This window comes from Gambusia affinis, linkage group LG02, assembly GCF_019740435.1.
Source record: "Gambusia affinis linkage group LG02, SWU_Gaff_1.0, whole genome shotgun sequence".
Lineage (NCBI taxonomy): Eukaryota > Metazoa > Chordata > Actinopteri > Cyprinodontiformes > Poeciliidae > Gambusia > Gambusia affinis.
Genome location: NC_057869.1, coordinates 32,369,654 through 32,380,911, shown reverse-complemented (window position 1 = coordinate 32,380,911; position 11,258 = coordinate 32,369,654). Strand labels below are relative to the sequence as shown.

General features: G+C 38.9%; 1 protein-coding gene across 1 annotated transcript; it reads left to right on the top strand.

The window, feature by feature from the left end:
* Positions 1–1,258: 1,258 nt before the first annotated feature.
* Positions 1,259–10,048, top strand: fgf4 (fibroblast growth factor 4). Its single transcript, XM_044141855.1, has 3 exons — positions 1,259–1,682; positions 2,726–2,829; positions 9,832–10,048. Exons 1-3 carry the CDS (start codon positions 1,397–1,399, stop codon positions 10,006–10,008), a joined length of 567 nt encoding a protein of 188 aa, XP_043997790.1. The 5' UTR covers positions 1,259–1,396; the 3' UTR covers positions 10,009–10,048.
* Positions 10,049–11,258: the final 1,210 nt, after the last annotated feature.

Here is an 11,258-nt window from a genome sequence, read left to right as displayed (position 1 = left end):
CGTTCTGGATCAGCTGCAGCTGTCGGATTTTTTAGGCAGACCTGTGAAGACACTACTGCAGTAATCAATGCAACCAAAGATTAACGGTGAGTTTCTCTAGAACTTGTTGGGACGTTAGTCCTCTAATCCTGGAAATGTTCTTCAGAAGGCTGACTACTGCATTTTCTTCATGTGTCTCTGAAGTGAATCAAATTACAATTTACCTGTCAGTAATATGCCGAAGTTATTTATTGGATATGACTGACTATATAGAGATGGAGGCTCTTCTGCCTTAAATCAAACTGTAAGATAATCGAAAAAGAGACAGCGACACATAATTTCATAAAAAAGACTGTTGAGGATGAAATATTAAGGTCAGTGCTGTAAAATAATTAGTACCAGAAGAGGGGATGATCAATATTCAGTTGTTTGGATGCGTGTGTGCGTGTGTGTGTGTTTACGAGGTGGAGTGTAGTAAGCTTAAGGGGGCCTGAAATTGTTTTGTCTGAGTTGTAGAAAATTATACATTTAAATTGATAGAATTGCATTATGAATCACCACAAAAAAAAGTAAAGATAAACACACACACACACGCACACACACACACGCCCACGCACGCGCGCACACACGCAGATGTAGAGGAGAGCCTGTAGAACAAAAGAGTCTCTTGGACTGAGATTCGTTTACTTGTATTACCAAAATTAGTTTTAACATAATAAATAAATCCTATTAATACACAGCTGAGGGCTGAAATAAGGCTTGGTGACAGTGACAGTACTTGACATGTTAACAGGCTCTATTTAGTCTAACCATTGTTCAGTGGAAGGGCTTGGGACATGATTTCCCCTCCACCAGTCTTAAGTGCTGCTTTTTTTCATTTAGCTGAATTGGACCTGTGTTTTTTCCTGTTATTGTTCATTTATAGATCTGTCTCCTGTCTCGGCAACACGGTTTGTTAACTTGGCTGTTTCCTATTTTACATCCTTCAATACATAAATTAGGATATTCTGTTGCTGATAATGAACGTCTCGCACAAAGACTTGTTTTCTATTATAATAAAGCCTTTATTAGTATATTTTCCAAAAAGTCTGAACTTTTCCCCGAGATAAGTTCTCTATTATTTGGTCACAACAAAGCGGCCTGTTCTGTTTGGTAGAGTGACTGTGTTAGTTTGTAGATTTCTTTTAAGTGTCGAGCTGTGATGTAATGTGTCTGCAGGTATAAATATAGAGGCATGGCTGCCCAGCGTCCGTGCAGATCAATGTCGCCCCGGCGCTGAAGTCAGTGCGCCTGTCGGTCTGGGAATGAGCGCAACTTTTACACGCTTCTCTGTGTCGCGCCGCTGCTTCGCCTGTGTTGTACTGTCACCTCACTGGGAGAGCGCACGCTGGAGGCTGCTTTCCGAGTCAAACCTGGCATGGGTTCTTTGTCGGCCCTGAGGACCGTCCTAGTTTTGAACCTGGTTACGGCCCTCGCGGGATGCGCCGCCGGTTTGAACGGGACAGCGGAGCGCTGGGAGGCCCTCTACTCCCGCTCTCTGGCACGGATCCCGGGGGAAAAGCGGGAGGAGATCAGTCGGGACGGAGACTACCTCCTAGGCATTAAACGGTTGCGGCGCCTCTACTGCAACGTGGGGATTGGTTTTCATATACAAGTGTTGCCCGACGGCAGAATAACAGGAGTACACAGCGAGAATCGTTATAGTAAGTGGCTTTTATCATTATTATTCATTGGCCCGAATTGATCCATTCCGATACCTGTATCGTAGCTTTTTAACCAAAGTCCTTAGAGAAGTGGAGCTGGTCCTAAATAAATGAATAATGTTTTCAGTCGCCTTATGGATACTAGAATGTAAACTATAGGACCTAACTCACGGTAACTCATCCATCTTACCTAGATTTGAATCCTTAACAACACCTCAGCTCTTTCCACCTGATCCAGGCCTCTAGATCCCCAAGAGGCGACGTTGCTCTGCTCATATTGATCCACGCCGCTTCAAAACATCTGGAGTCCCTCTTCGGTTCCGCAAATCAGCACAAATACGCGCAAGCTTTTGCGCCTGACGTGTAACCAGAGCTTGCTGTAATCCGGGCCTGCAGCCAGCCAGAACCCTAAAGTTAGGACAGGCCCGGCTGTGAGGACAGATTAACCCCCGCGCTGCAGCGCAGCCATATTATGCACCACTTTATATTTAAGGGTTGTTGGACTGGAAACCCGCTGTGTAAATAATGAACACTTATATTTTTCCATTGCTGCTATAACTTGTGGATACAAAATGTTAAAAAGACAAGCGTGGAGCTGTCAGGTTATTCTTACAACTTTGTTCTATTTAAAGCCAAGACATAAAATCTCAGAAAAGCACCAGCTCTCCTCTGGTTTAGTTCACAAGGCTGTCTTGACATTCATGTACAGAAGCAAACCAATTTCATGTCTATAAAAACAACAACAAACAAACAAAAAAAACCCCCTCCAAAAACTGGTAAACGACATTTTGCTTAATTGGTTTCCAAACTTAATTGTTTCAAAACTTGATAGTTTTACATTACTATCAAAAAATGAACACATGAGCTTTTGTGTAAAATGTTGGACTGGTAATTGTGGAGCTGAATAATGCCCAAATGTTTTCTGCACTTGAAAATTAAAGTGTGATGACTCCATTTGCTGACAGATAGAAAACTGGAATTGTGAGAAGACATATTTTCCCCTCACCAGTCGGTTTCAACATGCATTTTTTATGTTTCTGAAGGTCTGCTGCAGATCTCTCCTGTGGAGAGAGGGGTGGTTACTCTGCTGGGTGTTCACAGTGGGCTCTTTGTGGCCATGAACCGAAGAGGAAAACTTTATGGATCTGTGAGTGTTTATGAATCTGTATTCAGTTCTTCTTTCAATGGATACATGTTCTGTTGTCTTCTGTAACAGATATTTTGTTACTGCTTTAACAACCAGCCGTGTTTGCATGCTGGTTGTTTCTCAGGCTGGCCAATATTTTAGATGTTATGAATTCAAGTTATGTTGTTTCCACTAAACTGATATCTTGATGATATGCTGGTGAAAATTTGTGCGTTTCCATATTAAGGAAATGAAATGGGTATAGTAGAGTCAATAACAAACAAGCAACAGCAGAAATAACCCCTCGGTGTTAAACTAAACTTCAATGTCTCAAAGAAAATCATTAAGTTTTTTTTCCCTAAAATCTCAATTAATTCGCTGCAACACTCAAAAACTTTTGTTGTATGTTGTAGTAGAATGGGAAGACTTGCAAATGCTTTCTGGAGAGAACAGTTACATTCTCCATTTATCCTAACAGGTGCGTGTCAATAAATTTGATTTGGTTTAGTATTTTAGCATTTCTACTAAGGTATCAAGAAGGCTCAGATTGCTTTAAGATAAATAGTTTTCACTTATATAGTGCTTTTCTGATCATGTTGAAACTCTTTTGGACTACAACCTCTTTTCACCTAGCTGCTCTCTCTCTACTCTCACACAGTATACACACTGATACATCCATACATCAATATCTGTTGCACATGTAAGTGGCCCAGGTTGTCTCTCTGATGTACAGACTGTCCAGAGTATGTGTCTGTACTTTTTGTGTAAAGTGAAACCAAAGTGAAGTTTCTTGTTTGTGTGCTCAGCCACTAAAGAGTGTGATTCTGATTCTCTGAGGGAACATTAACACCATGATGAGCAAATTAAGTCAGGTGTTGGTGTCTTAGGCAGTGTGGGCCGGTCCCAAGTCCAGATGAAAAAGGAAGTCAGAATCTCAATTAAACTTTTGACAGAAGGAAGAATGAATGCTCAGAAATCACCAATAGATCACCGTGGCAACGTTGCACCAGCAAGAATACATGACCTGACCCCCAGGGGATCACTGACTGAAACATCACACTGGCTCTCCAGAAACTTGAATTCTGTCCTCTGCATTTTTCCTCTTATTATCCAAAACAAATGGAATATTTATTTTCATTTCATTGAATTACTTGATACTTCTTTACTCCTTGGCACATTTTCTCTGGTTCAGGAGTGACTTAACTCAAGAATAGAAACAGTTTTATAGCCCACATTCTGCATACATCTCTGTCTAGTGATTCTTGAAGCTCTGATTTCAGCTGCAGCCTCAAAGGTTCCCAAAACTCTTGAAAAGCTACAACTCATGCGACCATCATTCCTGTTTCCCAATTCTAAATGTTGTTCTCTCTCCCTTTCTCTCACTCTATTTAACTTAATCTTTGAGCTTTAATCTCACATTGAAATATCTGATCTGATTAAAAAACCAAAATCATCTGCATGCCTTTTACACCCTGTTCCTATCATCCTGGTCAGAGGGTGGCTGTTGTTTCTACTGTACGAACCTGGGAACAAAAACCAAACAGACAGACAAACAGGTAGAAATGTTCCCCACTTTTTGGATTGTCACTGAACTCATAGTGGAGCTCTGTTAGAGGATGCTTACCAGCTAAGGAGTGTTCTGCTTCAAGGCAAAGCAAGACGAGGCAATTCTATTTGCATAGCACAATTTAAGCAGCAATACAAGTAGATTACACAAAGTAGATTACATGATTAAACGGAAAAGTAAACAACAAACTCAGTGTTTCAGCTGTTTTTCAGTCTTATATCACAAGTTGATACTGCCTAACGAAAAATAAAATAAAATAAAAATAAAATCACTCTTTAAAAAAATAAATAAATAAAAAGTCATTTGGGACCAGCTGGTCATATTGCAGACTGGCGAAGAGAAAAATCTATCGTCAGGTGAAATATTTGGGATTTTGGGCATCTAAATCTCATCACAGCAAAAATGAAAACAATTACCAACGTCCCCGCAATGCACATCTCATTAAAATACTCTTCCACATTTGTGGAGCATAAATACTGAATGTATCTTCTCCATGTTTGGTTCTGGTTCTGGGGATGCAGAGTTAACCAGAACCGGAAGACCTGAGAGATCTGGAAGGTTGATACAACAATTGGTCTTTAATGTATTGTGGTGCTAACAAATATATTTTACAATCCGTCCTTTGAATTCCAGGGAGTCAATGTAAGGACTTTAAAACTGTGGTAATGTGTTTTATTTTCTTGTTTTTGGGAGAACGCCTGGAAACATTCTTCAGGTGATAGAAAGCCGAATGGGTTCATTGTTATCTGGTGACATTGTGATGTAGAGCTGTGTATCATCAGCATAGCCACAACAACTTATTACAGGTAATGATCTGAACTTGTGAGAGCATGAAATACTGAATAAGATGCCCCTCCAAGATGGAACCTTGGGGAACCCTGAATATGACTGCTTCGTAACTCTGATTAGTTACCAGTTGTTATCTAGTGACACAAAGATGTTCCTGTTCCTTAGGTGAGACTCAAACCTGGCAAGAGCTGTAGGAGCGAGTCTGACCAAGCTCTCCAATCACTTCAATAATATGTCATGGTCAACAGTGTTATATACTGCACTGACACTGTGGTTGTTCCACAGTCTGTATTGATGTGGATCACTTTGAACTTGCCACAAAAAACAAACTGAAAGGCATTGAAGTGGTTGGTCATTGTTAAAAAACCTATTTTACTGTTGAAAGAGCTTTTTCAATAATGTTGCTGATGAAGGGAAGGCTGGAAATTGGCCTGCAATTCTGCAGTTGTGACTTGTCCAGATTCATTTTATCAGTGGTTTAATAGCTGCTGTTTTTAAAGCATCTAAAGCTGCAGTAACATCTAAACAGGGCTTGAGCATTCTGCATGTTGTTTCCAAGTCTGTTTAGATCAAACCCTACAACTTTCCACTCAGAATGAATAAGTATTGTGTTTTTCTATCCTTCAAGTTAAGAGTCTGGGTGTGTCATTAGCAGTTGAAATCAGAAGTGTATGTATGCTAAATAAGGACATATCCACCTGTTTTCACTTTCTGAAGTTAAATCATACCAAACATCTTTTGTCAGTTAGAATTATTTCTTCTTGCTAAATGTAATGAGAGAAAGAATATAACAGAGATTTATTAATGTCTTTAAAATCAGAAGTTTGCATCCATTATGACTCCTGTCTCTTTAAACAGTGAGGAAAAGCCCAGGTGATGATGTCATGGCTTTGGGAACTTCTGATAGGCTAACTGACACATTTGAGTTAATTAGAGGCTCACTCTGCTTTATCATTGGACATGATGGGAAGGTCAGCAGCAGAAATGAGCCCAGATGTCAGGAAGAGAATCCTGGAGCTGCTCCAGTCTGGTTCATCCAACTGCTCACAGGTGGAGTTCACCTGTTCAGTCCTACTTATGATGGGAAACTCCACAGTCATAACGTTCAGGATGGAGATGCTTCTGGTCTGAAATGAAATCCCAGAATTGAAGTCAAAGACCTTGTGAAGATGCTGCTGAAGCCGGTGAGACAGAGGGTTGACCCAAGTCATCCAGTTTAGAAAATAACTTGCCTCAGTACTAAGCAAATGTTCCGAATCACTATAATTAATTTCAGAGAGTTGGTTGATTAGTTTTTCTGGTGAGCTCAATTAAAGGAAATCTACTTAAGAAGGATGTTCCACATTATTAAGCAGGCCACAGGTTTCAAGCAATATGGGAAAGAGAAAGAATCTATCTGCTGATGAAAATCATCAGACAGTGTAGTGCCATATGACAAGGTATGAAAACATTACATATTTAACGAAAACTGAAGCGTTATCGTACTGTGAAGAGATTTGTGGCTGATTCAGAACAAAGACGGGTTTGTACAGATAAAGGCAGAATGAGGAAGGTTTCTGTTAGACAAATTCATCGGATTAAGAGAGCAGCTGTTAAAATGTCCTTACAAAGCAGTAAACAGTTATTTGAAACTGCTGGAACCTCAAGGTGGAGAATCCTCCAGAGGCTTGTGGTGCATGAACCTACTATTGGGCCAAGTTTAATTTTCAAGCAGACTTGTTCATTGATGACTGCTGTGCAACCCTGGATGGTCCAGATAGACTCAGTAGTAGATTGGTGGTGGACGGCCACCACGTCCCAACACGACTGTGATGTAAGCAAGGACGTGGTGGAGTCATGCTTTGGGCTGAAATTATGGGAAGAGAGCTGGTCGGCCCCTTCAGAGTCCCTGAAGGTGTGAAAATGACCTCAGCAAAGTATATGGAGTTTCTGACTGATCACTTTCTTTCATGGTTCAAAAAGTAGAGCCGAACCTTCAGTAGCAAAATCATCTTCATGCATGACAATTCACCATCTCATGCTGCAAAGAATACCACTGTGTCATTGGCTGCTATGGGCATAAAAGGGGAGAAACCTGTGGTGTGGTCACCATCCTCCTCTGACCTCAACCCTATTGAGAACCTTTGGAGTACATATCAAAACAGAAGCTCTGGGAAGGTTTTCTGACATCCTGCAGAGAAATTCAAGCACAAACTCCACAAACTCACAAGTTCAATGGATCAAGAATTGTGCTGTGATATCAAAGAAGGGGTTCTATGTTAACATGTAACTCGGTCTGTTAAGATGTTTTTGATTGAAATGGCTTCTGATTTTAGTACATGTGACCACTTAATGCTGCACATTCAAAGAATGACCGTTTGCAGTTCTTTATAATCCATAAAATGTTTAGAAATTTTTGGAACAGTGGATTTTGAGTTTTTTATTTTTGAAAAAAATACTGTTCTCATGGGGAGCTTTGTTCAGTAAAAAAATTATCTATACTGTAATAGTTCATGACTTGAAAATTATACTGACCATCATTTGTATTGAACATTTAAGAAAATCTGAGAAAATGTCACTTGCATAATAATTTGGAACACGGTGTAAGAATTGTGGCATTTCTGGTTTGTTTTACTACAGAGTTCAGCAGCGCCCCCTGCAGTACAGGTTCTCCCTGCCTGTAATGCAGGGGACACATACTACTACCTAGCATATCACTTTGCTTCACTTTCAGCAAGACACACGGTGCAAAACTGAAGCCTGCAAAGAAATTGCAGTGTGGTTTGTAAAGCAGGACAGTGATTCGCATCAGCAGTTTTGTGTAGTTGCATTCACTTCAAATTGTAATTATTAAAAATGTGCCTGTGTGAAGATGCTAATACATGTGTTTGAATTAGTTTAGCTCCAAATGTAACTGAGATAATGTTCGAGCAGGACTTTTATATTTTGTGACTTCTAGAAAGGAATGTGTGTGTCTGTAATGAAGAATCCATGAAGGTGTAACAGTAGGTGTGTTTATGTTTGATAAAGAAATAGTCAAGACACAGGTATGTGGATCTGTTTGCAACCATTTGCTTTAGATCATTTGGGGAAAAACTGTAAGTATAATAGTTTTTAAAGTGTCACTCAAAGTATAAAATTTGTTTTCTTGTTCTTAAGAATTTGAAGATGATTACAAACTCCTAAAGGCTTTTCATCTCTGACTTCAACTTCAAAGTTACAAGGCACAAATACCTTTGCACCAAAAATACCTCCATAGGTCCGCCTGCTAAACATTTGGCATTCTTAAGGAGAAAATACCACTGCTTCACAGCAGCAAAGGCACTAAAACAGGTTGTACCAGAAGTATGTTTTTCACAAGTACACTACAGTTCTATATATTTGTTCCACTGTTCAAAAACTAAGGAATCACATATTCATATCGGATATTCATATCTTCAGAACTTTTTCACGTCGCTGCATGCAAAAGCATCCAGTGAAGTATATGAGGCCACAATGAGATCAAAAAGAAACATTCAACACCCTATATTAGGATGAATACTAATAATGCATGTTACTGGAAACACTCAAGACAAAGCCTGTCTTTCATTAATTCCTAATTGAGCTTTATTCTGTTTAGAGGAATAGACAGTTGTTTCAGTCTCAAGATGTCCGCAGCTTGAAACATTTCCCAAAAACCTGCCGCTGGAATTTCAGTGAAATCTGATGTGAAGGGTAGAACAAAAACAAATAATCAACACAATTTTTAGATTTTTGTCAAATTTGCTGAAGATGATTTTTTTCATTTTAAGTCAAATATGGGGAACTCTAGATTCATATTAAAATACAGTGTATCCTCACATTCTAACTAAAATGTTAAAGAAAAATTACTGCTTCTGCACTGATATATAATCCAAGGTCTTGGGAGCATGTGTGGGACTTAAGCAGAAGAAACTAGAACTTTACTCATGTAGATGTCACATTTCAGATTATTTTGGGTCAAAGACCCTGCAGACTTGATTCATACTAAGGCTTGTTTTTCATTCTTAGTTGAAGCATTCCTTCAACTCACAAGTATGTGTTGTCCTGTAATGATCTATCACATAAAATCCCAATAAATATGTTAAAGTTTGGGCTTGTCATGTGTGATACTGTTGTTATTTTACGTCATCTGCCTTTACGTGAACATTTAGACAAAATCAGAAGCTCCAGTCAAACACAGACTCCAGCTTTTTAAGAGTTTACACCTGCTGAATGTCACAAGCTAGTCAAAGACAACACCACAGATTCATTTGAGAATCTCATCAACTTCATCCAGTTTCATAATATTGAAAGTTTTGGTACTGTTAAGAGTTTGGTTATTAAAGATAACGGCTAAGTAGGAATTAATACCTAAATTTAGTTGCATGATGGTGAATGCAGGTCAAGGAGCTATTGTTCCTCAAACTAGGGACAAAAAGCACAACACACTCAGAGTCCAGTGTTCTGCTTCACTTACACCATTCATCATTTCACAATCGGATTTTTTGTGTAAAATGAGACTGAATGCACAATAATAACCCTGCAGTCAAAAATAACACAATTGTTTGATAGAAATCACAGTGAACAATGCAGATTTAAAATTCCCCTACAAAAATTTCCTGACATCATTGTTTTATTTCTGTCTTTAAACAATTAACGTTTTCAAAAGAATCTCTTTTCTCTTGCAGTTACACTACAGCAACGAGTGCAAGTTCAGAGAGAAGCTCCTCGCCAACAACTACAATGCTTATGAATCGGCCGCCTACCCAAGGATGTTCATGGGCCTGAGTAAGAATGGCAAAACAAAAAGAGGAAACAGAGTGTCACCAGCGATGACAGTGACACATTTCTTGCCAAGAATCTAGTGAGCTGATAAATCTACTTCAAGACAATATGGGAAGAAGGAGGGAGCCAATCAGGAGAGGGCCGGGGGGTGGGTGGGTTTTCTCCAAGCTGTGATGCACTTTCACTCCAAAACTTTTGTAAGTGTATCATATTTGATATTTTACTTTGTACATATTCAGTTTTTTATTTATGTTTAACATCTGTTTTGTATTTTTATAGGAGTGGATGTCTTTTCACTGAGGGACAGTCAATATTCTAGACATTTTATTTATGTTTTCATTTCTTATTTATCAGACATTTGCTGCTACTGAATGAAACCCTGTCTATTGATGTATTCTTTGCACAGATGGAAAAATTATTACCTTTTTTTTTTTCATTTTTCTTGTATTTTACCTTTATTTAACCAGAAAAGTCTCATTGAGATTATAAACCTCTTTTTCATGGGAGTTCTGGTCAAGAGGCAGCAGAGTAATAAATGTATGGCATTAGTTACAAAATGCCATACAAATAATTACTACACAGTCACAATTTAAGGAAGCCATCTCTAATTCTCTCAGTCTTGATGTAAAGGTTTCAGTTAAAGAAGTTCTGTTAATTTCCTTTTTTAATTCTTTTTAAAAAAATGTTTTGCTCCATGTAGAATTCGGGAAAAGGCCCATTTCTGTTTGGGGAAATAGAACAGTGAACTTGACTCCCTGATATCTCAGCGGGTTTATATGTATGATATTGTTCAATTGGGTTTGGTTTGATCAGAATCTTCTCAAAACCGAAATAAGATGTGTGTCATTGTGTGAGAATGTGGCGCTTATTGCCCAACACTTCAAACCTTATGCTTGTCCATTTCACCAGAGGAGGACCTGGAGGTGCTCTGGAGATATTTCCTTTAACTTAGATTTTAAATGGATTCATGTGCCAGCATCAGAGACAGCATGTCCTTTTATTTACAGTTAATTCTCTTCTCTATAGCCTGATAGCATCAGAAAGATGACCCCATCCTGGTGACACATACCTACAGCAATTCCTCTTTTTGAGAGTTTTACTCTAATATAGCACCTGCACTGTTACTGACTATAACTGAATTAGATAAGCTCATAATGCTAACCAAATAATCAGCATTATTTTTCTCACTTTAAAAACTTTACTGTCCCATGCAGACAACTCTGAACTCTGTACCACATTTGTTTTTAATCTTTGCTGCAGTAATTTTCCAGAAGCTTACTGTTTATTTGGGTCCTGCTGTCAGTAGAGGCTCTGACTAGATATGACATGA

Coding starts and splice junctions, on each gene's coding strand:
- fgf4 (XM_044141855.1), top strand. CDS start 1,397: ATGGGTTCTTTGTCGGCCCTGAGGACCGTCCTAGTTTTGAACCTGGTT. Junction 1,683..2,725: donor ACACAGCGAGAATCGTTATA/GTAAGTGGCTTT, acceptor ATGTTTCTGAAG/GTCTGCTGCAGATCTCTCCT. Junction 2,830..9,831: donor GAGGAAAACTTTATGGATCT/GTGAGTGTTTAT, acceptor TTTCTCTTGCAG/TTACACTACAGCAACGAGTG.